Source organism: Schistocerca serialis, chromosome 11 (genome assembly GCF_023864345.2).
Source record: "Schistocerca serialis cubense isolate TAMUIC-IGC-003099 chromosome 11, iqSchSeri2.2, whole genome shotgun sequence".
NCBI lineage: Eukaryota > Metazoa > Arthropoda > Insecta > Orthoptera > Acrididae > Schistocerca > Schistocerca serialis.
This window is the reverse complement of record NC_064648.1, coordinates 105,681,275-105,706,996: the sequence shown is the minus strand read 5'-3', so window position 1 is coordinate 105,706,996 and position 25,722 is coordinate 105,681,275. Positions and strand designations below refer to the sequence as shown.

Here is a 25,722-nt window from a genome sequence, read left to right as displayed (position 1 = left end):
GAAACCTTCCAGCACGTAACTGAAGGTATGCCCGCGAAAGTGTATGCTGTCATCCAGGCTAACCGTGGGCGAACACCATAATGAATTCGAGTATTACCGAAGGAGGGCGCCACGAACTTGTAAGTCATTTTCAGCCAGATGTCAGGATAGTTTTGATCAGATACTGTAGGTAGTGAAAGGTTATTCACATTAAGTACAGAAACAAGAAGGCGGTTATAAGTGTCGAGAATGGAGAGAGACATGATTGTAAACAATCACAGCTTCTATTAAGTCTGTACATGGAGCAAGTTTTGAAGAAATATCAGGAGATATTTTGCAAGGTAATTAAAGATCAGGGTTAAAAAATGAAAACTTTAAACTATGCTTACGACATCCTAATATTATCAGGGTTGCGAAGGACTTGGAAGAGCACTTGGAATATATGGATAGTCACTTCATAATATATTATAAGGTGAACATCGAGATTAGTAAACGACAGTTAAGTGTGACAGAATTACGTGAGGCAGTGTCGTGGTAATTAGATTAGGAAATGAGACACTAGAAGTAGTAGATGAAGTTTACTATTTGGATAGCAAAATAACTGATGAAGACTGTAGTTCTGAGGATATAGAGTGTAGACTGACAATAGCAAGAAAAGCAATACTGAAAAAGAGGTGTTTGTTAAGGTGTAATATCAGTTTAAGTGTTTGGGAGGTTGACGTGTAGGTATTTGTTTGGCAGTTAATCGTGGATGATTAGCAGATCAGACAAGAAGTTAAAATAAGCTTTTGCACCATGCTTGTATTTAAAAAAATGTTGAAAATATGATGGAGTGAATAACAGCTGACGAAGACAGAAGAGATAGACGAAAATTTGTACCAAGGCAGGATTTGAAATGAGGTTCCTGCGCGCTATGCAGAAGCAGTAACCACTACGCCACCCTGGCACAATGGCTTGGCACAACTCCAGAGACTACCCTAGAGCACCTCCTTCCCCAAACCAAATCCATATTCACACCTCAGGCCGCTTGGTAGGAACGGGAATTTGAACTGAACAGGGAGGCATGCAAGGATAGTGTACACTGTTCTGCAAAGCCACTGTAGCAGGGTTGCATACTAACCAGCACATCTGCCTAGGCTGCAGGCCACACAGGTTCAAATCCTGGCCTTGGTATGAATATTCATTCATCTCTCCAGTCTACATATATCTGATGTTTCAGACTTGAAGAGATCTCTGGAACCATATACTTTCATTTGATTGAGTGAGGAAGTACTTAAATGAATTGGGGAAAAGCAAATTTATGACGCAACTTGACTAAAGGAAGAAAATAGTTGATAGGAGACGTCTTGATGCAATAATGAATTGTCAATTTCATTGTGTAAAGATACTTGGGCAGTGGGGGTAATAGTTGTGGAAGGAGACCGAGGCTTGAGTAGAGCAGGTACGTTGAAATGAATATAGATTGCTGTAGTTATACAGGAATTAAAAGACCGATGACCTCATCGGAAACAATCAACGGAAGTTGTATAATGATTGTAAGGTAGGACTAAAACTTGAATAAAGTTGGCTGATTTGAGTGTATACCAAAGCGGAGTGCCCAACGTGTCTTAACGCTCACCTCCATGTAATGCGAAGTGGGGACAGAGATCGTAAAAAGCAAGAGGAGTGTCACACCTCCCTAACGACACCCGACATCAAACCTATTATTAATTGCTGCTGTCACTGTATGTCTGGCCATTTCAACAAGTTTGCGAGTGAACTTTGCTAAGAGAACCGTATGCAACGGACATTTAGCGTTGGTAGCCAGCAGCACACGAGACAGCTGGTCTTCAGCTGTGCCAGACAGCACAGGAACTGGGCAGTGGCCGGCTGAAGGTGTGCAGTTTGGCCCGACGTATCACAGGTCTGCTCCCTCGTCAAGTGACGCGAGGCCCTGAGTGCACCGAAGAGCCAACGAGGCGTTCTGCCCGGTACGTGTGGAGTCTGCAGTTCACGCTGGAAGCGGCTCAGTCAGCTTTTGTGGTGTTTCGTGTACCGTCACTCAGGCCCATTCATTAAGGTTACCGTGAACGTGAACCTTCGTGTGTACTTTGGTACATTCTCGGTGTCCAGGTGTTGCCGTTACTGAGCCGAGACTTCCTGCGATGCTCTTGGCTGGATAGTTTTTCTGTCGGTGTTACGTACTGGTTGGCTAGCGCCCTCTAATTGAGACGGCCGCGGCTCCCGAGGAGAGGCGGCAGTGACAGGGGGAAGAGGGCAGCGCGCGGGGCGCCGCGAGCAGCCGGCCGGCGCTCCGTGTACTGCGGGGACGCACCGTGTTGACACTCCGGCGCCTGGGTCTGGCGGAAGCAGTCACCGGCCAACACGGGCTCTGTTGAAAGAGCCGGGTCTGTCTGGAATCCTGAGCAGAGCGCGGGGTTTACCCTGGCGTGCGAGTTAACGGCGAGCTCCTGGGCTGACTGTAAATGGTGAGCCAGTTGTAGAACTTTTGCATGTCATTGCTCCGTGTAGCCTCTTTGCTGCGAGGCGTTGCGCAAGAATACTTCCAACGTAGGACGCCGAGAAAGTTTGACGAGGGATCGGTGGAAGGGAGGGGCATGGGGTGAGAGGGGGAGGGGTTCTAGAGCAGAGGGCAGGCTGTGGACAGAGTAGGTGGGAGGTGTCAACCCAGTCCAGCAGTGGCCAAGATATGGATAAAAGGCTGTCTTCGTCACAACCCACACTACACTGGCTGCAGCGGCACAGAGCAGAACTCACACATCTGGTAAGTCTCTACATGTTTCTTCCAGCACTGTGCGGCGTGCTGAGCGTATCACTTTCCTCGACTTGACGGTCTCCTGTTCTCAATGGTACCCTACTTAAAATCGGTATCTGTGAAAACGAGAGTAGCTAGAGGTAGAACCGAGTTTAATACAATTTTCTCAAATGTTTCTACGACCTCTAGCGCAACAGCTCTTGATGTGCATTCCGGTATCGGTTCACGTCATCTACGCATTTAAGCAGCTACTGATTCTTACGGCGTAGTCTAAGTAATGGCGCCACTGGCCGCACTAATTATTGTTACATGGTGTGTGCGATAGAAACAGGTTTCCGAGCGCATGCTACTTTTGATGCAAACTTGTCAGATTCGACAACTGAAGCAGTAGAGATCTGCTGGAATACTGCCATACAGTCCTAATATACAGGGGGATTCACGAAGATATGCAAATGTTTGGTTGCGGGGTTACGGCTAGTAAAAATTTTGCGTGAAATTTAGCAACTTCGTTAACATGAGGCCGTCGCAAAACTGTACGAGGTTGAAGTAAAGCACGATTCCCATTTATTTTGTTGTTATTGACCTAATCAATATAGTAAAACATGTTCCAGTTTTCCAGAATATGCAGAGAAGCAAAGGCGTAATTTCGTAAAATTTTAAATTTGTTAACTGCATCGCCCAATAGGTTTTTTAAATTCCAGACAATTTCAGAAAGTTTTCAACAGAAGTTGTAGAGAATTTAATTTTGGAAAATTTGTGGTAAAAGCGTCAACTGGAACTGTATGAATATGTCACATAATCTGCTTTTATTTATACCACAGCACGCGTGAATTCGTGTTAAACAGGAAAAAAACAAAGCTCACTGTTAAGAAACTTGTACAAAGTACATACAGTTTCGCAATACAATCATAATCACAGTAAATGTTCAAAAACGTCTCCACCGAGATCAGTGCATTTAGCTGCACGTGTATGCAGCTCGTTTCAGTTTCGCAGGGTTGTTATTAATTTCGTCTATTGCATTCATAATGCGACCAAGTAATACCTCACGTGTATTGACTTCGTCCTTACAATCCATGTCTTTCACCCATCCCCATACACAAAAATCCATTGTTGTTAAATCGGGCAATCTTGGTGGCCACAGACGTGTAACACCGCGACCAATCCATCTCTGGGATAAATGTTCATTTAATTGTGGAATAACTGCGTCGGTAAAATGTGGAGGCACGCCGTCATGTAGAAAATACATTTGCAATCGCGTAACTAGCGGAATATCTCCGGTCAAGTGGGGCATTTCTTCTTGAAGGAACTGTAAGTACGACTCGCCAGTTAGACGTCCTGGGGAAATGAATGGTCCAATAAAGTGTGTGTTGATTGTACAAGACCCCAAATTTATGCTAAAACGCTGCTGGAAATTGCGTTGAACCGTTGCTTGTGGGTTTGCTTCAGACCATATGTGCTCGTTGAAAAAATTGTTTATACCATCTCGAGTAAACTGTGCCTCATCAATAAATAAAACGTATTTGTGTAACTACCGATTAGTTTTTAACCAGTTGCACAACTCCAAGCGAAGGGCAGGATCTCCCGGATGTAAGTGATGCACTATTTGTTTATGGTAGAGACACACATTATTGTACTTCAGTGTACACCATACCTTACACTGTGATATGCCTAATAGTTGAGAGATACGCCGTGTACTGTACCCAGGCTACGTGTAACAGCATCCATAATATGCTCATCATCGCCTTCACGTACCGAACTCTCGTACTGATTAGGAACGCTAGGTAGAGAAGCTACCTCCCGTAACATTCGAAATACTCCACTAATGATTCGTCCATTCGGAACCCTTCCAGTTGAATAACGTACGCGATATTCGTTAATTTCAGCCGTATCACTGTCATCACATTTTCCATAAATAAAATTAACTCGTTTCAAGGTTAGGGAACGTCTGAAACAACTCACTAAGGGTAGCCAACAATGACACACACGTTTCTACATTCTTAATGAAAAGTAAAGAAATTTACTTCTATAACAACCTTTCCTTCTCTGGACGATCTACTGCAGATACACGTCTGGGACATCTTTTATTAGATTCAACACACCAGTAATAACAAAATAAATGGAAATCGTCCTTTACTTTAACCTCTTACAGTTGTGCAATATCTCCATATTAGCGAAGTTGCTAAATTTCAGGTAAAACCTTTTATTACCCGTAACTCCGTAACTGAACATTTGCGGACCTATGTTTGTATGACCTTTTTTCCTTTATTTTTACATGTAGAATAACATATTAAAATATTTACATATCTTCGTGAATCACCCTTATGGAAGATGTATTTGCGACGTGGCCCAGCTTGAGACACTCAGGATTGATAACTGACCCAACATGCCACCTCTTGAGTTTTGTTTTCGAACGTCGGACGTCATTAAAGCTTGACAGCGATGCGGGAGGAGGCTTCATATCAAAGGCCCCGGGTATGTGCCACGGGTTTCCAACGTTGGACTTCTTCTCGCCAGGATACCTGCTGCATCTGATGAAGGTTTTGCCCCCCGTAGATGCCTAATGAACTCGGAAGAGCGCACCAGACTTCTCTGCAAAGATATTTCGCACTGTAGTGAATGTGGCAGTCGCGATATTGATGATATTCTCCTGTGCATAAAGTAAACTGTGATTAAAAGTATCTGGACACCTTGCTGAAAATGACTTTCAAGTTCGTGGCGCCCTCCATCGGTAATGCTGGAACTCAATATGGTGTTGGCCCACCCTTAGCCTTGATGTCAACGTCCACACTGGCAGGCATACGTTGAATCAGGTGCTGGAAGGTTTCTTGGGGAATGGCAGCCCATTCTCCACAGAGTGATGCACTGAGGAGAGGTATCGATGTCAGTCGGTGAGGCCTGTCACGGCGTTCCAAAACATAGCTAAGGTATGCCGTAGGATTCAGGTCAGGACTCTGTGCAGGCCAGTCCATTACAGGGCTGTTATTGTCGTCTAACCACTCCGCCACTGGCAGTGCATTATGAACAGATACTCGATCTTTTTGAAAGATGCAATCACCATCCCCGAATTGCTCTTCAACAGTGAAAAGCACGAAGGTGCTTAAAACATCAATTTTGGCCTGTGCTTTGATAGTGCCACGCAAAACAATTGGGGATGCCAGCCCCCTCCATGGAAAACACGATCACACCATAACACCACCGAATTGTACTGTTGGCACTACACACGCCGGCAGATGACGTTCACCAGGAATTTGCCATACCCACACCATGACATCGGATCTCCACATTGTCTACTGTGAGTCGGCACTCTACACAACGTTTTTCCACTGGTCAATCATCCAACGTTTACGCTCCTTTCACCAAGTGAGCCGTCGTTAGTCATTTACCAGCGTGATGTTTGGCTTATGATCAGCCGCTCAACCATGAAACCCATGTTTACGACCATCTTCAACTGTAGGCGCTCTCTGTCAGTAAATAGACGAGATCGGCCTGTACGCCTTTGTGCTGTATCACATTGGAAACAGTGGACCTAGTGATATTTAGGATTGTGGAAATCTCGCGTGCAGACATATGACACCCAATGACCTGGGCTCATTCGAAGTCTGAGTTTCGTGGAGCGCCCCATCTCAGGGTGTCTAACGACTACTGAGGTCGGTCATATGGAGTACCTGGCAGTAGGTGGCAAACAATGCACCTAATATGAAAAACTTATATTTATGGGGGTGTCCGGATACTTTTGTTCATGTAGTGTATGCCTGTGGTCTCCCAGTAAGGCCCTGGACCCATTTCACCGAAATATGACAAACATAGAAACTACATGACTGTATGAGCATCATCATTAGTGCTTGTCTTGTAGCCCTCCAGCTCGATCGGAATGGGAATATGGACAATATCGTATTCCGTCAGCCCATGCCACATCGGCTGCTCAGTATAATAGGCATGTTGTGTTTTAATAGTAGTGGCTGGCCTTAAGAACCGGCTTTACTGTGAAGCCTATTAATCGAGAGTACGAAATGGTTTTACAGTGGGTAGCCTGTACTGAACAACAGTGTGTTGGGTTCAAGTAGAACCGACCTGGTTTATCGATCTTCTTTGCATGACAACTTATGTGTCAGGGGCAGTGATTGCTTTCAAGCCCCTGATGTGTAATCTGCACTCCACAATACGTCTGTTGTGGGAATATCAGGACTCTGCACAGGACAGTCCGTTACAGGGATGTTATTGTCTTCTACTGCCGCCTTAGACTCTGCATTATGAACAGGTGCTCGATCGTTTTGAAAGATGCAATAGCCATCCCCGAATTGCTCTCCAACAGTGAGAACCAATGAGATGCTTAAAATATCAATATAGGCCTGTGCCGTGATAGTACCACGCAAAAAACAAGGGGTGCAAGGTCCCTCCATGAAAAACACGACCACATCATAACACCACCGCCTCCTAATTTTACTGTTAGCACTACATACGCTGGCAGATGACGTTCACCGGACATTCTCGATAACCACACCTGCCATCGGCTGGCCACATTGTGTACCGTGATTCGCCACTCCACGCAACGCTTTTTCACTGTTCAGTCGTCCAATGTTTACGCTCCTTACAGCAAGCACGGCTTTGTTTGACATTTACCTGCGTGATGTGTGGCTTACGAGCAGCCGCTCGACCGTGAAATCCAAGTTTTCTCACCTCCCGCCTAACTCTCATAGTAGTTACAGTGGATCCTGATGCAGTTCGGAATTCCTGTTTGATCGTCTGGATAGATGTCTGCTTGTTTCACATTACGACCTTCTCCAACTGTCGGCAGTCTCTGTCAGTCAACAGACGAGGTCGGCCTGTACGCTTTTGTGCTGTATTTGGCGCTTCACGTTTCCATCTCACTATCACATGTCAAATAGTGGACCTAGGGATGTGTAGGAGTGTGGAAATCTCGCATACAGACGTATTATAAAAGTGACGTCTAGTCGCCAGACGATGTTCGAAGTCTGTGAGTTCTTGTGAATTTTTTGATTAATTTCAGCCAAAAATAACAAAGTTGCTCTGCGATATCTGCTGAAGATTGTGAGTATAGTTCTCCAATTACGTGCAGTGTAGCCATTCCGATTTTACTCTGAAATCAGAAAGGATTTGATTTTACATTACTAATTTATTTTCTAAGAATATGAGCCTCAATGCAGGTGAAAATAATGAAAATTAAAAACTGTGCAGGCGTTGGAACAATTTATTGCGATTTCACGTTTTTTTCTCCATTTAGGCGAAGAAAAACACCCGTGAAATCATGACATCTCCTCATAAGTTGGTGCATATAATTTGTAGTTTTATACACAATCATACTATCACATTTAATAATGATCGATTCAATACTTTTTGAGTTAGACTGCACGCAAATGTGAAAAAAGTCATTTGGAGATGAACGCGTTTGAGAAATCAGTTCTTGGAAACTGGCAATTCAAGGAAGTCAACAATAGTGTAAAATGCTTACCAACTGATCTGCGATTCCAGCGCCATATCGCAATCATTCTTCTTCCACACATGCTTCATTTAGCGCTTGCTGCAGTGCTTTCCGTGCTTTCCGACTTTCCTTCGATTCAATGAACTACGTCGATTCTGCCAGCATACGCGCTGGTTATCCATTTGTTCGACATAACTGAAGCTTTACGTGTCTCCTACATTTCCTGCCTCGTTCATGGCCATCAGAAGGGATGAATTTCCTTCATTGAATAAGCCAGCTGCTAAATACGACGCCAAATCAACCACTTTTTGTCCGGAGTGCAAGTGTTGGTGAGCTAATCACCAAATAGTGGAATTAAAAGTTTCATTAGCATTTTGTGTGTGGCCATCTACACATTTCTCCAGTAATTCATCCCCTGATAAATCTTATATCGGAAGAATTTCCTTCTGTACGAATTCGAATTTCGCTTTGAAATTTTGACAGAGTATTCTTGGATAGTTAGCTTAACGGTTTATACTATCAAAACTGGATTTTTCGAACCTCCTAGTGTGGTTTCCTCATTAACCATCGTAATCCAAATTAGGTTATTATATTAATTTAGATTTTCAATCCAGTTTGTTGAAAGTAAATGAATTGTGGAGATACATTTACTCATAAATTTACAGATTCTCCAGCAGTTGTTTATTTGGCCCGACAGCATTGTCCTTACATCATGTTCTGCAGAAGCGTTAGTTGGTTCATCTGCATTTTTGTCGCAGTACTCACAGCTGCCGACTAAAGCGACTCTCATCCCAGTACAGGTAAAGATTTTACTTGTATAAATTGATGTAAGTTTGTATATGATAATGAATAACCAGTTTTAGTAGGTAATGAAAAACATATTCAATATTTTCATTAAGTATTTTATATATTTGTTTTTCAGGATTCGATCCTGAACCCACAGTCTACCGCTTCGGAACTGACAATCCGAGTAAGTGTCATTATTTTCCATTACATCCAGAAACTTTTCATGGTTCAAGAAATTCATGCAGTGCAAACTTATATCATTGCTAGGCTTATTTAATGATTTAATAACTGATTTGGATCATTTGATTATTATGTGTAAAATCTCTAACTTCACTGAGTTTCTATATTATTACTTTTGCTTTTATAGTCGGTATGAGTTGGAATACAGGTTACATATGTGTTACATACGTGTTGGTAGACCTTGAGAGTGGTAATCATAGCCTTTTTCTGAGTTATTTTCATAAAGGTTTAGTGGTCCCATCTAGATCAATATAACACATGAACAGACCAAGCTAAACAGCATCTATTTCACATAAGTAGTCGTGGTATAAAGGTATTTGACATGTCTTCCAGGATTACGGTAGTACATTGTACACCGCCTTCCATAAATTTATATTGACTACAGAAAAACCTTCTCACGTTCACAGTGTTTATATAACCAATTAAAAACACGAATCTGATAATGGTAATCATCTCAGGAGGTACCCATCAGAAATTGTAATACTTGTGCTGACTACGTTATATCCCTGTTTCTTATATGTTTAAATTCATTGAGGTATGGGTTCAAAATTATGGTATGTTTGCTTCCAACGTGTCCTTTCATCAGTGGCAGAATCTTTAAATTAATAGTGGATTTCATCATTGTGTATCAGCTGAACATTTACTTTCATGTAAAACAGAGTTCCATAGAACCTTCACATGGGCACAAACAGTAAATTTTGAAGGAGTGTTAAGTATTCTCATCTATATAGATAACTTGTAGCGCTCACTCCTTCAATTTATTTTGAACAACATACTAGTTTCTCTTTTCTTGGAAATAATGCTTATTTTAGAAAGACAGGTATGCCTGTAAGAACCAGTTACGTGGCACATGCTACAACTATACCAGTAGCATTATGATTCTCTTGTTAGTAACATTACTATATCAATAATAAACCAAAACCCGTCGAGTTACCTCTTCACAGTGTGAGATATGTAATGTTCCCTATTGCGATTGTCATCTGAGTGAATGTCCATCAAATTATTGCTATTTACTTTCTGTAACAGTACGTTACAGAAAGTAACTACAAGTTGGTCTACATTTTCGTAGCAGTATGTAGTTGATATATACACTGTTTCAAAGGAACCACTTGGTAAACAAAATGTCATTCAAGAATGGGGCGTAATTGATGTCTGTAGATCATAAATTTTAAGTAACCACGCTGGTGTCGTCTGTAAGCATTAATTTAATTTCACACCAAATTAACGCCTGCTGTGTGCAGATTGTTACCAGAAATTCGAAGCATAAGGGGACGCTAGGCTATACAAAAATGTAACTCCTTTTCCTGATGCCACAGAAACTTCTTGTGATGAGACAAGGTTTTAGTCGGTTAACTGATGGGTTACTGATTTTATAATTGCTAATAGCATGCTGAACAGCACAAAGGCTTTAGCCAAATCACACAAGGTATTTACAGAAAAACAATTTCTGTGTCAACGCTCTAAGGTATACACAAATACAAAGATAGGAATATTCCTCTGAAAGCCAAATTATTTTTATTCCTAATTGCAAAGCATTCAATACATTTGATTGTATGAATTAATTATTTTAATAATTTGAGGTTCTACACATTTGTAACATCCAATTAGAGTTCCCTGGAATTTTGTGTAGGGCACCTTTTTCTAAAGAGTTCATATGATGGTGTATTTCATTTTGATAAGACAAATACTGTGGTGAAGTGTTGCATTAAAACATGAGTGAAATCTACGTATTCCGTCTATTTCCCCAGAGTAGGTTTTCAGCTGTTTACATGATGTACTGCCAAATCATGTGATGCTTATTTTTGAAGGCAGGATGGTTTGGTTGAGTTACCCAGTGGTTACAGACAGGTGACTCATTACTTTCATGTAAAATATTGGGAGTTAGTTGTTGTAGGATATACACGGCAAGTCTAATGTCAGTGACATTTGAGCATCTCATGTACCTCTTCAGTTTGTGTCATTTACCTTCTGCCTAGTCTGATGCACTGTCGCAACTTCCTCCCTGTGCCAACCTCTTACCTTCAGAGTAGAACTGGTTATCTCACGTTCCATGTTGAAAATTCATACTAGGACGTAAAATATTAGAAATATTTTCCTTATGTTTGGTTGTAGTAGACACCTTCGACAGAGGAAAGCCATCTTTCCCTCTGCATGTCTGCCTCTTAAATCCGCCTTACTTTGTCCTTCATCTGTAATTTTGCTTTCAAGGAAGCAAAATTCCTTCATCTATTTTGTGATCCCAGACTTTGACGTTAAATTTAACGCTAATCTCATTTCTGGTATTCTTCATTACGTTAATCTTTCATTTGTTCACACTAAGTACATATTTGCATTCAATTGACTCCCCATTCCCTGCAACAGACCTTATAATTCTTCCTGATCTTCACTGACAGTAATGTTTTCAGCGAATCTTCCCCAAGGCATTTTATAACCGTGACTTTTAATCCAACTCCTACATTTGTCTTTTATTTTCATTTCGGTTTCCTAAATTTACAGATTAGACAGTGGGGGAGAAACACCGTTTCACTACCTTACACCCTCATTAAGGACATCTCTTTTCTCATAGTCTTCCGTTCTTATAGCTTCTTTTGTGTTCCTATACATATTATTGTATACCCAAATTTCCGAGTATTTCTAGTCATATCACGCTGTAGAACGCTTTTCCTAGGTCTAAGAATTCTATACAAGTATCCTGATTCTTCTTAACTCTTGCATACATTACCAAGTGGAATGCAACACATGTCTTGTGGGTTCTGTCGTGTTTCCTATGCACCTACGCTACATCTCTTCTCCAGAACAGAGCTTTCTTTGTGGACCAAAGTCTCCTCCAGCCACTCACCCTCCCACAGATGCAAGAGTCTTAAGCTCAACGTCGATGTGATAGCATACAGGAGGATGGCACACTGTAATACTTGAGAATCGAGACAATCCTCTTGGCTGCCGGATCTGTCCTTTCGTTCCTCGTAATTCCGATATGTCCTGGTACCCAGCAAAAGGTCACCTAAATCCCCAGTCGTCGTAGATGGAGGAGGGACTAGCTTCCCTGCTGAGTACAAACGTTTCAGAGAGTGGAGGGAACTTAGAAAATCGGATGAGACAAGAAATTTATCACTGGAAGAACGTCTCACCTACACCAATGACCGCAAGATCGCATAAAATTCTGCATAAAAGACAGTAAACGCTTAATGCAGTATGATCTTGAGGACAAGATCTGTCAAAAATACAGAGCAACCAACAGGATCCCCCTGTAGCGATACGTGCATAAAAACAGCTATATTTTTGTGGTGCCCAGGTAAAATGTCAGAAAATATGTCATTAAAAGCGGAAGTAGGAGTGTAATCTCTCTTGTAACGCCCCAAATGTAAAATCACTCTGGGTCTCTCCAGTAACCAGGGCAGCAGGCAGGTAAAACCCTGGATTTGGGGCAATACTGGCTCCACACTGAGGGACTCCAGCACATGGTGCACGTGGATCGCAAATGGCATTGTGGCTCTTCAATGGTTCGAAATAAGGGGGATGAGCAACATTATAGAGTGTGGGTGAAGTTGGAGCTGTGAGGAACTTGCATGTCTGACGAACTAGGTGGAGCTGCTGGTGACCCCCCAGCCTCAGCACATAGGCTGGGTATGGGACTGGCCCTATAGCGACCTGTGGCCAACTGGAGCCCCTCAAGGTGGACAGTGTCAATTCAAATCGAAAGGCCTCGCCAGTGCATAAACCATGCACCAATAGTCCAGCCATGAACACATGAAAGCTGTATAAAACTTCAATGCTCAGATACACATTGCTGCGGCTCAATGCAAGTTCTTTAGCTGTCAGAATCCACATTCCTAAATCAATAGCTAGGGTCCGGGGTCTCTCCCAGGAATGCTGGTCCTCATGTGCCACAATGCATCCCTTGTGCATCACCTCTCATCTGTGACAAGATTTTAGCTGACATTCCTGATGAAAACCTCCAATAGAATCTTCTGAACCTCAAAGATCCATTGCTCATCTCATGACTTCCTATCATTCGAGTTTCTGAGCAGGCTGCCACAGCAGCAGCTTTTATCGAAGACCCAACTCTGGCATTTGCCACACAACGCAAATTGGAAGCTATGCGACATTGGTTGTAGCCCAAGTCTGGAAAAGTCCTCAATGCCATTTCCACAAGGTGAATTGTGTTACTAGGTGTACAGGCTATACTCTTGAAGTCTACTCAGTTGCTTTCTATACAAGCTAAGTTGTAACGCAAGCCAGTCAAATTCCAGACTGACATTGGGTCATCAACTACAGTAATCGACTGGGCTACACAAGCCATTAAGTCTCCTCCAGGCACCCCTTCACAACAAAGTTACGTAGTTTTAGTAACAACACCATTTCTGTTACACGACATATCTGTTAGAGGACTTTTCCATAGCAAACGCTACTGTGGCGCCTCAGTAGCTCCAGCTTGGATTCTGATGGTTGTGGCCCCTCAGGTCTCAAATCTGTCCAGCATAGACTTATTCCATGCCTTGGGGCTTGAGTTCTGCGCCACCTTTGATGCAGTCCAAGCCCTGGGCCTCTTCCTACACCACCATCTTGGTTAAGTTAGGACCAGTGTTCTGCCAGTGAGCATCCCGGGGTTCCAGTCACATATATACCTTACACCTACTGCAGCTCCAAAATTATTTAAGGTCTGTACGGTCGAGTTTGCATACCAGGATAAGCATCAACAGGACTTGCAACATCTTCAGGATGAGGGCGTCTTCATCCCAGTAACACACAGCCAATGGGCCCTTCCAAATTCACTGTGGAGAAACCATCAGGCGCTGGCTGCATTTGTGGTGACTTCCAGGACACGGTGAATGCCCAATCTGTAGTCGTAAGACATACCACTCCCATGCTTCAGGACACTGATTACATATCGCGGGATCTATAGAATTTGCCAAAAATGACCTTCATTATGCTTATTTGCCAAAAATTACCTTCATGATGCTTATCTCCACCTCACACTGCGTAACGACTCCCAGGAGACTGTAATCATAACCATCATAGCCACTCCTTTTGGATTGCCTCAATATACATAGCTTCCGTTTGGCATCGCCGAAATTACATCGATTTTTTGAAGGCACTGTGTTGTTATTGTGGTCTTCAGTCCTGAGACTGGTTTGATGCATCTCTCCATGCTACTCTACCCTGTGCAAGCTTCTTCATCTGCCAGTACTTACTGCAACCTCCATCCTTCTGAATCTGCTTCGTGTATTCATCTCTTGGTCTCCCACTACGATTTTTACCCTCCACACTGCCCTCCAATGCAAAATTTGTGATCCCCTGATGCCACAGAACATGTCCCACCAACCGGTCCTTTCTTCTTGTCAAGTTGTGCCACAAACTCCTCTTCTCCCCAATTCTATTCAACACTTCCTCCTTAGTTATGTGATCTACCCATGTTCAGCATTCTTCTGTAGCAATACATTTCGAAAACTTCTGTTCTCTTCTTGTCCAAACTATTTATCGTCCATGTTTCAGTTCCATACATGGCTACAATCCATACAAATACTTTCAGAAACGACTTCCTGACACTTATATCAATACTCGATGCTAACAAATTTCTCTTCTTCACAAACGCTTTCCTTGCCATTGCCAGGCTACATTTTATATCCTCTCTACTTCGACCATCATCAGTTATCTTGCTCCCCAAATAGCAAAACTCCTTTACTACTTTAAGCATCTCATTTCCTAATCTAATTCCCTCAGCATCACCTGACTTAATTCGACTAAATTCCATTATCCTCGATATTCTTTTGTTGCTGTTCATCTTATATCCTCCTTTCAAGAGACTGTCCATTCCGTTCTACTGCTCTTCCAAATCCTTTGCTGTCTCTGGCAGAAATACAATGTCATCGGCGAACCTCGAAGCTTTTATCTCTTCTCCATGGATTTTAATACGTACTCCGAATTTTTCTTTTGTTTCCTTTACTGCTTGCTCAATATAAAGATTTAATAACATCACGAAGAGGCTACAAACCTGTCTCACTCCCTTCCCAACAACTGCTTCCCTTTTGTGCCCCTCGACTCTTATAACTGCCTTCTGGTTTCTGTACAAATTGTAAATAGCCTTTCGCTCCCTGTATTTTACTCCTGCCACCTTTAGAATTTGATAGAGAGTATTCCAATTAACATTGTCAAAAGCTTTCTCTAAGTACACAAATGCTAGAAACGTAGGTTTGCCTCTCTTCTAAGATAAGTCATAAGGTCAGTATTGCCTCACGTGTTCCAACATTTCTATGGAATCCAAACTGATCTTCCCCGAGGTCGGCTTCTACCAGTTTTCCTATTCGCCTGTAAAGAATTCGTGTTAGTATTTTGCAGCTGTGACTTATTAAACTGATAGTACGGTAATTTTCACATCTGTCAACAAGTGCTTTCTTTGAGATTGGAATTATTATATTCTTCTTGAAGTCTGAGGGTATTTAGCCTGTCTCATACACCTTGCTCACCAGATGGCAGAATTTTTTAAGGACTGGCTCTCCCAAGGCCGTCAGTACTTCTAATGGAATGTGGTCTACTCCTGGGGCCTTGTTTCGATCGCAGGTCTTTCAGTACTCTGTCAAACTCTTCACGCGGTATCGTGCCTCTCATTCCATCTTCATCTACATCCTCTTCCATTTACATAATATTGTCCTCAAGTACATCTCCCTTATATAGACCCCCTATATACTCCTTCCACCTTTCTGCTTTCCCTTCTTTGCCTAGAACTGGATTTCCATCTGAGCTCTTGGTATTCATACAAGTGGCTCTCTTTTCTCCAAAGGTCTCTTTAATTTTCCTGTAGGCAGTATCTATCTTACCCTAGTGAGATAAGCCTCTACATCCTTACATTTGTCCTCTAGCCATCCCTGCTTAGCCATTTTGCGCTTCCTGTCGATATCATTTTTGAGACGTTTATATTCCTTTTTGCCTGCTGCATTTACTGCATTTTTATATTTTCTCCTTTCATCAATTAAATTTAATATGTCTTCTGTTGCCCAAGGATTTCTACTCGCCCTCGTCTTTTTACCTACTTGATTCTCTGCTGGCTTTACTACTTCGTCCCTCAGAGCTGCCCATTCTTCTTTTACTGTATTTCTTTCCCCCATTCCCGTCAATTATTCCCTTATGCCGTCCCTGAAGCTCTGTACAAACTCTGGTTTAGTCGGTTTATCCAGGTATCATCTCCTTAAATTCCCACCTTTTTGCAGTTTCTTCAGTTTCAGTCTACAGTTTATAACCTATAGATTGTGGTCAGAGTCCATATCCGTCCCTGTAAATGTATTACAATTTAAAACCTGGTTCCTAAATCTCTGTCTTGCCATTATATAACCTATCTGATACCTCCTAGTATCTCCAGGATTATTCCATATATATAACCTTCTTTTATGATTCTTGAACCAAGTGTTAGCTATGATTAAGTTATGCTCTGTGCAAAATTCTACCACACAGCTTCCTCTTTCATTTCTAATCCCCAATCCATATTCAGCTACTATGTTTCCTTCTCTCCCTTTTCCTATTCTCGAATTCCATTCACCTGTGACTATTAAATTTTAGTCTCCCTTCACTACTTGAATAATTTCTTTTATCTCATCATACATTTCATCAATATCTCCATCATCTGCAGAGCTAGTTGGCATATCAACTTGTACTACGATAGTAGGCATGGGCTGCATGTCTATCTTGGCCACATTAATGCTTCCACTACGCTGTTTGTAGTAGCTTACCTGCACTCCTATTTTCTTTATTCATTAGTAAACCTACTCCTACATTATCCCTCTTTGATTTTGTATTTATAACCCTGAATTCACCTGATCAAAAGTTTTGATCTTCCTGCCACCGAACTTCACTAATTCCCACTATATCTAACTTTAACCTATCCATTTCCCTGTTTAATTTCTCTAATCTGACATTGTGTGCTCCAATCTGTAGAACGCCAATTTTCTTTCTTCTGATAACGACGTCCTCTTGAGTAGTCCCTGCTCGGAGATCTGAATGGGGGACTATTTTACCTCTGGAATATTTTACCCAAGAGGACGCCATCATCAGTTACCCATACAGTAAAGCTGCATGCCCTCAGGCAAAATTACGGCTCTGGTTTCCCACTGCTTTCAGCTGTTCATGGTACCAGCACAGCAAGGCCGTTTTGGTTAGTGTTACAAGGCCAGATCAGTCAGTCATCCAGACTGTTGCCCCTGCAAGTACTGAAAAGGCTGCTGCCCCTCTTCAGGAACCACACATTGTCTGGCCTCTCAACAGATACCCCTCCATTGTGTTTGCACCTACGGTATGGCCATTTGTATTGCTGTGGCCCACAAGCCTCCACACCATCAGCAAGGTCCATGGTTCACAGGGGGGGGGGGGGGATGAGCAACACTTAAAGGACGTCTCAGGGACCATGAGCTACCTTGACAATTTTCTGGTTGTTGGAAAGTATACAGCTGATGTTGCTCTTCTCCCCATTCACAGAAGCTTACCTTCTTGGCAAATGTTCTTTTTCCATCCACCAGGTCGAATATTTAGGACACATCTTCAGGACATCAGGCATATGGCTTACACCTCATTGTGTGCCTGCCATCCAAAAATTACTGATGCATTCCAGCCGAAGTCTAAGTCAGCCAAGCTGCTATAGACTATTCATGCCTCATGCTTCAGCGATTCTGGCACCACTCGCTCTGTAACAGAGTTCCCTGGAAGTGGCCATCCTAATGTAATAAGGTGTTCCAAAACCTGAAGAAGGCCTTCTTCGACCGACGTCTCATGGCATACAATCCAAAGAAACCATTGGTATTAGTGGCTGATGCTGACTGGCACACTTCTGTCCCATATTGAGAATGGCGTGGAGCGACCCACTGCATTTGTATCCTAGACACTTACAGCAGGATAGAGGAACCACATAGAAAAGGAGGCTTTGGTCATCATATTTGGGAGCAAACGCTTACATGCCTATATCTACAGCCGACGTTTCACACTCATGACAGATCATAAGCCTCTAATGCGTCTCTTCAAGTATTCAGCAACTTGCCACTGTGGGCTCTGTTTCTCTCAGGATATGCCTATGGTATCCAATATCACCGTAATGCCGCCCATACCAATGTCAATATCCTATCGTGATTTCATGTCAGCCAGAACCCAGAATTTCATGAGGGTCCAGAAGTCTGTTTTCATGAGGACAGTGAGACTGCCATCATCAAAGACCTATCTTCCAAGTAATGCACGCCTTGTGGGATAACACACAGTGACCGGCCTTGTCCTCCAGGAGGTTTTGCATTATACAACAGAAAGATGGCCTGCAGACAAAGTAATGTCTCATTTACCCAGACCTCCAAGCCGTCTGTAGCACACAGCAAAAGCCTTTATCCTTGCATCACATTGCGCTGATAAAGGTCGCGATGGGCCACGTTCTCGTCCTGATTCCCAGAACCCTATGTCATTGGGAAGTCATTTTGACTCTCCTAGCAATACATCCACTGGAAGGGTATGGAGACACTTAACGTGAGAATGGTGAAAGAGTGCCTCACATGTCAAAACAAGCAAGCTGTGCCACCCTGTCAGTATTTTCCATCGCCTCCTATGGTGACTCATTGGTCCTGTCTTCATTTGGCCCATTCCTTGGATCTGTGTGGCGTCTGACTTTGAATGTGAGCAGTGGGTTCTGCTTTGTGTTTTTCATGCCATTCACAACCTCAGTGAAGACAATCCAGATTGTTGCATGGTTGTTCGCCCTGAAAGGCGTCCCACAAGCCTTGGTCACTGACAATGGCCCCAGTTATCATCAACAGAATTCTGATTCCTGCTGTTCAATTTAGTTTCATCAGTCCACATGGTCAACCTCACAAATCACCATTTTCCCTAGAATCAGAACAGCCCCATACCTTCTTGTATCAATGGATGGTGTAGGTTTTCTTTGCAGGATCCAGTGCAGCTGTGGACACCCTCCCTTTATTCTCCATTCGATTGGGCAGGCAATGTTTAAATTCCAGTTGCTGCGAAGAGGCTGTTGCTTCTGGCATATCCATGAAGTATGGGCCCATCATGGATCCAAACCACTAATGGGTGCCATAACTCCTCCTTGCAATCCAGACGCCTTTAATGCGACTCTCTTTGCGCCATCTACCATTTCCCCCACCCAAGACCTCCTGTGGGCAGCCACAATTCGTGACGCTCTCATCCCATATGAATAGAAGTGGATCCAGTCCCCCCCCCCCTTCCCCAGAATGGTGAATGCTCCAACACTGTCGAGGCCTCCAGGGCCTGCTGTGGCCTACATGCACTTTTGGGGGAGAAGGGCGGGCAGCGGCAACATGAATTGCGGTTGTACCATGTATGTCACAGAATGTAATGCTCATTCAGTCCATAGCAGCCACGCAAGATTTTCAGAAGGCGCACTAAGAACTACAGACCAATAGATATCTCGACAGGCAAAAGTAAGAGGTCGCTGGCCTTGTCGCAAGAACGTGCCCGCATATGGTCACGAGTTAGAACGGAACAGCACGGTTCTTCCTGGAGAATAACTATTTAAGGAAACCCAGGGATCACTGTGGACTGTTCCCATCGACGAGAGTTGGCTGATTCATGCTATTGTCTATACGCCATCGATGACGACAATGCAGCGGCGAGAAGTAGGGTTCTGATTTGGAAAACAGCTCTCACCGAGTGTTGGTCATTTCAATGTTTAGTTCCGGCTCCAGGGATTTAGGTGGAGCCAAATCCACAGAACTGTATTTTGTTCGGAAACGCAGAGGAGGTATAGTCAGATTGTAACTATAAATTGTGACAAACAGTTAATTTGCCTTTCGAACGGACAATAATGAAACTAAGAAAATTTTTTGCTTCAACTGGGATACTCAGTAACGAAAAACAGATGGATTTAGCAGAAATTATGAGCTCCACAGTGAGAATAAACAGCTAAAGGATAGTTCTGTTGTATGAATGCATAAACCCCACAACAATTCCCCCACATAGATGCAGCACAGTCATAGGCCTGTCCTCTGAAACATGTTTTATAATTGCACGAAAGTTACCCATGTACTTGTCACCTTGTTTGTCAACTTCAGTAGGATCTAAGTCATTAAGGGGGCCTTAATGCAATCTCCTGACATCCACAGATAATCACCACATCGATGAGAGGGTCTAGCCCTTTTCTGTTTCCTTCCCACCCGCTCCACCAAGCCTTAGTCCTGGCGATGTTTCATATCTTTTGCCTTGTTCATCATCATGTGAACAAAATTTTGACCATGGATTAGAGTAGCTATATAGTAAGTACTGCACGCCTGGATGTTGAAATATTGATCATGCTTCCACACCAGAAACTTGGAGTTTTCCAGGGCTGTAACATTTTGATTACTACCTTTACCAAATTTGTCATAGCGAAAAACAGACAGTACTTACAGAAGACACCGTCCTCTTTGGCAGAGTATACTAAATAAAGTTGAATGTACGATATTGGCAAATTTGCAAAGTGAGGGGAAATATATAAATTGCATTAGGCACAGAAAAGTTTTGGAATTGTTGTAGCTTCATGTGGTAATCAAATTTTTTGATACTTAGCGAACAAATACTTATCTCATAGTTACAGCCCAATCGTGTATTGTCTCCACGCAGCCAAACATTACTATTACCAGTCAATGATCGGCTCAATTTGACCAGAGGACCCAGTCCACTCCATGTAAACACAGTCCACACCACTATGAAGCTAGCACCAGCTTGCACTGTGTCTTGTTGACAACTTGGGCCATGACTTCGTCATACAATCAGACCACCGTCTTCCAGTCGTGCAGGGTCCAACCAATGTGATCACGAGCACAGGAGAGGGGCTACAGGGAAAGTCGTGCCGTTATGCAAATGCACTCATGTTGGTCACCTGTTGTCATAGCCCATTAACATAATTTCGCTGCACTCTCCTAAGAGAAGCGTTTGTCGTATGTCTCACACTGATTTTTGCGGTTATTTCGCGTAGTGTTCCTTGCCTCTTAGCAGTGACAAACGCGGCTACTCTCGGCCCCTAAATGAACGCCGTCGGCCACTGCCTTGTTTGTGTTGAGAGGTACTCTTGGTATACTCTTGACGCTGTGGATATCCAAATGTTGAATTGTCTGACGATTTCCGAAATGGAATGTCCCATTTGTCTACCTTCTCCTTCTAATCAGCGTTCAAAGTTTATTAATACCCGTAGTGCGGCTATAATAAAGTAGGAAACCTTTTCATGTGAATCACCTGAATACAATCGACAGCTCGGCCAATAAACTGCCGCTTCATACCTTTTGTATGCCGTACTACCGCCATATGTGAAAGTGCATACTGCTATCCCATGATTTTGCCACCTCTGTGTGGATGTAGCAGCAGGCATCTCTCGTAGTTTGATTCTCGAACTTCAACCATGGACTTCCTCTGGTATTTTTCTGATGATATATATATGTCCATTGCACCTAAACAGATACTCAACAAACCCCTTCTAGCCAGCATTATTTTATTGATTTCGTTGTTTGTTATCTTATTAGTCCCTTTGACTTTTCATGGTGTGCCTTTAACAACACATTTCAAAACTATTCCGTTTTTCAGTTCCCGATATCATAGAGTCCAGGTCTCACATTTACAAGATGCAACACTACAAACACGCTTTTAGAAGCATTTTTCTGGTGTGTTACCAGTCAGTTTTAGAGGCTAACATCTTTTTTCTAGGTTTTCTTCTGATTCTTACTTTTTCCTCGCTCCTTACTCCTCCAGCGATTTTATTTCCTAAATAAGTAACAAGGTGTTAGAGTACGTGGCCATCCACGACAAGTACTCGGACGCTGATTTGTCGTTGTTTTGTCACAAACCATTAGTAATAAAGTTTCGTCATGACTTTGTCCACTTCATTTAAGGTGGAATCTAAGATGTGCTGGATCAAATGGTGTCGTTAAGGATATGTGAGTATTCACGTGACTCATTATTTTGACACAGGAAGAATGTCGTATTGTTTTGCTGACTTGTGAAGAACAATATTCCTACTAGGAGTACTATGTGGTCCTTTTTGACCCACGTTACCCGCCTCTATAATCATCGCACGACCAAACGCTCCCGTGACTTTTCATCATTTATGGGGTTGTACAACTTACCAAAATTTCATCCCCCCTAGCTCACTCACCTAGAAGTACGAAAAATTTATCTATTATACCAGTAGTACGATGTGGGTCATTTTTGACCCGTACCCATTTAATGCACAGTTTGATATCAGGTAATACCGGTTTTCTGGCACTAAATAGTTTCTGGGCACGCCTCGGTGTTATTCACGAGCTGTTAGAGCATATTATACTTAGGGCCAAAAAGAAAGTTAAATACAAATTATTCGGTTGTCGAATGATACTTTATATCAGCTAGGCTTTCCGTTTTCTATGGACTGGCGACATGCAGACCTACACGGAGTAACATTGCAAAACTACAGAATAACGTGTGACATATTACACTTCCTTATTTTCATCGTGGCAGCGACAGGATAACAGAGGTAGTGGCGGAGGACATACGTTGCCATATGTAATTTTATTTATGTTCGAAACAGGCTTATGTCTCTTGAAGCTATTTTATTGGTCTTGATGCAGCTGCTGATCTAAGACATTTTTCATTAATTTGTGTGTATGAATTCTGGACAAGTCTATATTACTATAGAAGATACCATAGTCCATATTTATTGCAACTGTGGGCTGTTTTTCATTCGAGACAACATATTATACAGTGCAGAATCCCCTCGCCCCCTCCTACACTACTGTCTGGAGCGCTGCTAACAGTTCTCATACACTGTCACGACTGACAGCTTCTTCACCTCCATGAAACAGGCAGATGAGCTGAAACGAAAAGTAACAAGTTCAGTTTGTGGTCTTTGGAGAACACTTAATGATTTTCTTCCTGCAGCACGAAATGGAGACGACACATGGTATCAACACACTTACAAGTCAGAGGACCATCTTCTCGCAGCTTACCACAGGAAAAATTAGAAGATATCCGTATCCTGAGTAGCATGCATTCCATTCTCACCCGACGCATCCACAAGCATCTCAGGCAGCACCACCTCCTTCTCACTACCCAACGTGGCTTTCCTTCGCTGCTGATGACCTTCTCCTTCACCTCACTCACTTCCCCTCTGAACAACTCAACTCCCGTCGCTCCGCCATCTTCCTCTCGCTCGACCTTGAACGTGCTTACGACTGTATATGGTATTCCGGTCTCCTCTTCAAGCTCAAAACCTTCGCCCTTCCTATTAACTACGTCCATCTGATCGAGTCCTATCTTTTGCAATGTCCTTCCTATGTCACCATCCATAATACGGATTCCTACACTTTCTACCCCTCCGCTGGTGTGCCGCAAGGTTATGTCCTCTCCCCTCTTCTCTACCTTCTATGTACAGCGGACATGCCACTACCTTCAGCCCCCATCCACCTTCTCCAGTACCCTGATGACACCGCCTTTCTTCCCCTCGTCCCCTCCCTGCAATGCTGCCAACACATTCTCCAATCCCATCTTGACCAGTTCATCACATGGTGTAACCAGTGGTTGCTCAAGGTCAATCCTTCAAAGACCTAGGCGATCACTGTACGCAAAACCACCCATTCCTTCTGTGAATTTCTATCTCTCCATCTACGGCCATCCTACCAACCTCACCCCCACCCTCAAGTACCTTGGCGTCACCCTTGACCGTCACCTCTCCTGGATCCCCCATCTCCAGACAATCCAAGCCAAGGCACGCTCCCAACTCTGCCTCCTTAAGCTCCTTTCTGGCCGCACATGGGGTCTGGACCCCTCCACCATCCTTTACACCTATAAATCCCTCATCCGCCTTATTCTCTGCTATGCCCATCCCACCTGGATCTCTGACTCTTCCACCTTCTACAAATCCCTTCAAATTGTGGAACACCATATGCTCTGCCTTGCCTATTGCATCTGCCTACCTTCCCCCATGTGGATCCTGTATGACCTCATTCTGTTCCCACACCTCCTCCTTTTTTGAATTGATACAGATCCTCTACATCTCCTGAGACTTGATTCCCTTCACCCACTTGTCTCTTCCATGCTTTCCCACCCCTGTCCACTTCTGCGCCTGTACTCCTACATCCCACCCACTCTCCATCTCTCCACACTCCATACCGTTCCCCAAGGTGGCTTCTGCCAACGCCCCCTCCCTGATGATGCCCTCATCCCCTCCATCTACCTCCTACCAATTTTAATCCTCCTCTTCCTCCACCTGTGGTTTTTCCCCAGGGCACCCTCTCTCCCTTCTCTTCCTCGTCTCTTCCTCCCTCCCTCCTCTCCCCCGGGCATCCCATACCACCCTTCCTTTCTTTCCCCCCTCACTTCTCCTCTGTCACTGGCAACTACACCCTCCCCCTCTGTGTCCTACCCACACCTTTTCCCTTTGGTAGGTCCCTGGCTTTGTGCATGAACAGTGAATATTCATGCACCGGAGATTGTCGCTAGTGTTTGTGTGTGTCTTCGCGTTAGTGCTTAAGTGTGTCTATGTTAGTGCTCCACCGTTTCACATGTGTAATTTCTGTCTTCTCTGTTTGTGAACAAGTGCTGAACGTTTTTTATTCGGACATTGCGCCTGTGAATGACTTCATGTAGTTTAATATGTCTGACTACCGTTTTTTATCCGCCATGTTCGTTTTGTTTTTTCGTCTCTTGTCATGCTACATGTGTGTTATCTGTGACCAAAGAGCGGCATAGATAGGCTGCTGCCGGCCTACCTTTCATGTAAGGGTGTTTAAGTAACAATAAAGAAAAAAAAATAACATGCATGCTGGATGTCAGATGAATGAGAATACTGAGAGGTAACTTCCATAAACTGTGAAGTTATATAATGTTTTTGACCAAATCGCTAGATACTACAATCTCTGAGTTGTTACCCAACGATGCCCTGTACGTGTCTTTTCCTTGACCTCGCCATGATTAACGCTCGCACAATTTTTAAGTTACTTACCTCTAAGAAGATTTCACGTCGGGACCTTATCCTCAGAGTAGCGGATGACCTCGCTGCCTGTTACACACTTCGGACAAAAGTCAGTCTCCCGTTACAGGCACTCGATACTGCCAATGGCCAATAAGGAGTTAGAAAGTCTTTTTAAATTCAGGTTTCCTGCTGACAACAAAACAACAAAGGGAAATAAAACGTCAAGTGCAACAAGTATGTGTGCAAAAGATGCCGAGCAAAAACTGTTGTCGGCTTTCTGAATCCCAGAGTAGGCAAGTCTGTCACGTCCTTTTTCTTAAATATACTTAAATATTTATAATTATAGGCTGAAGTTATTTGTTCTTATGTTTTATTTCCTTCATTGCAATAACTACAAAAATGCAGAGCATTTTAGACACCTACTGCTATTTAGAATCTTTCACAAATATTTGGTACTTATTATTAAAGGAAAAGCACTATTAATACTCACATAAACAATATGTTTTGATTCAGTTTCAATCTTTTTATAAAGAAAAACATTACAACATTTCTTTACCAAATTTACGAAAGATTGTGAAATTTATTCTCTAACATTTAAAATAAAAA

The 25,722-nt window shown here is 43.0% G+C and overlaps 1 protein-coding gene across 1 annotated transcript in view; it reads left to right on the top strand.

Moving 5' to 3' along the window:
* The window catches only part of LOC126426495 (protein roadkill-like), a 49,285-nt gene that overhangs the window by 22,867 nt on the left and 696 nt on the right, over positions 1 to 25,722 (top strand). The window contains exon 2 of the mRNA XM_050088404.1: positions 9,097 to 9,144. Coding sequence (XP_049944361.1) covers positions 9,097 to 9,144 — 48 coding nt within the window. The remainder of the gene's footprint in view (positions 1 to 9,096; positions 9,145 to 25,722) is intronic.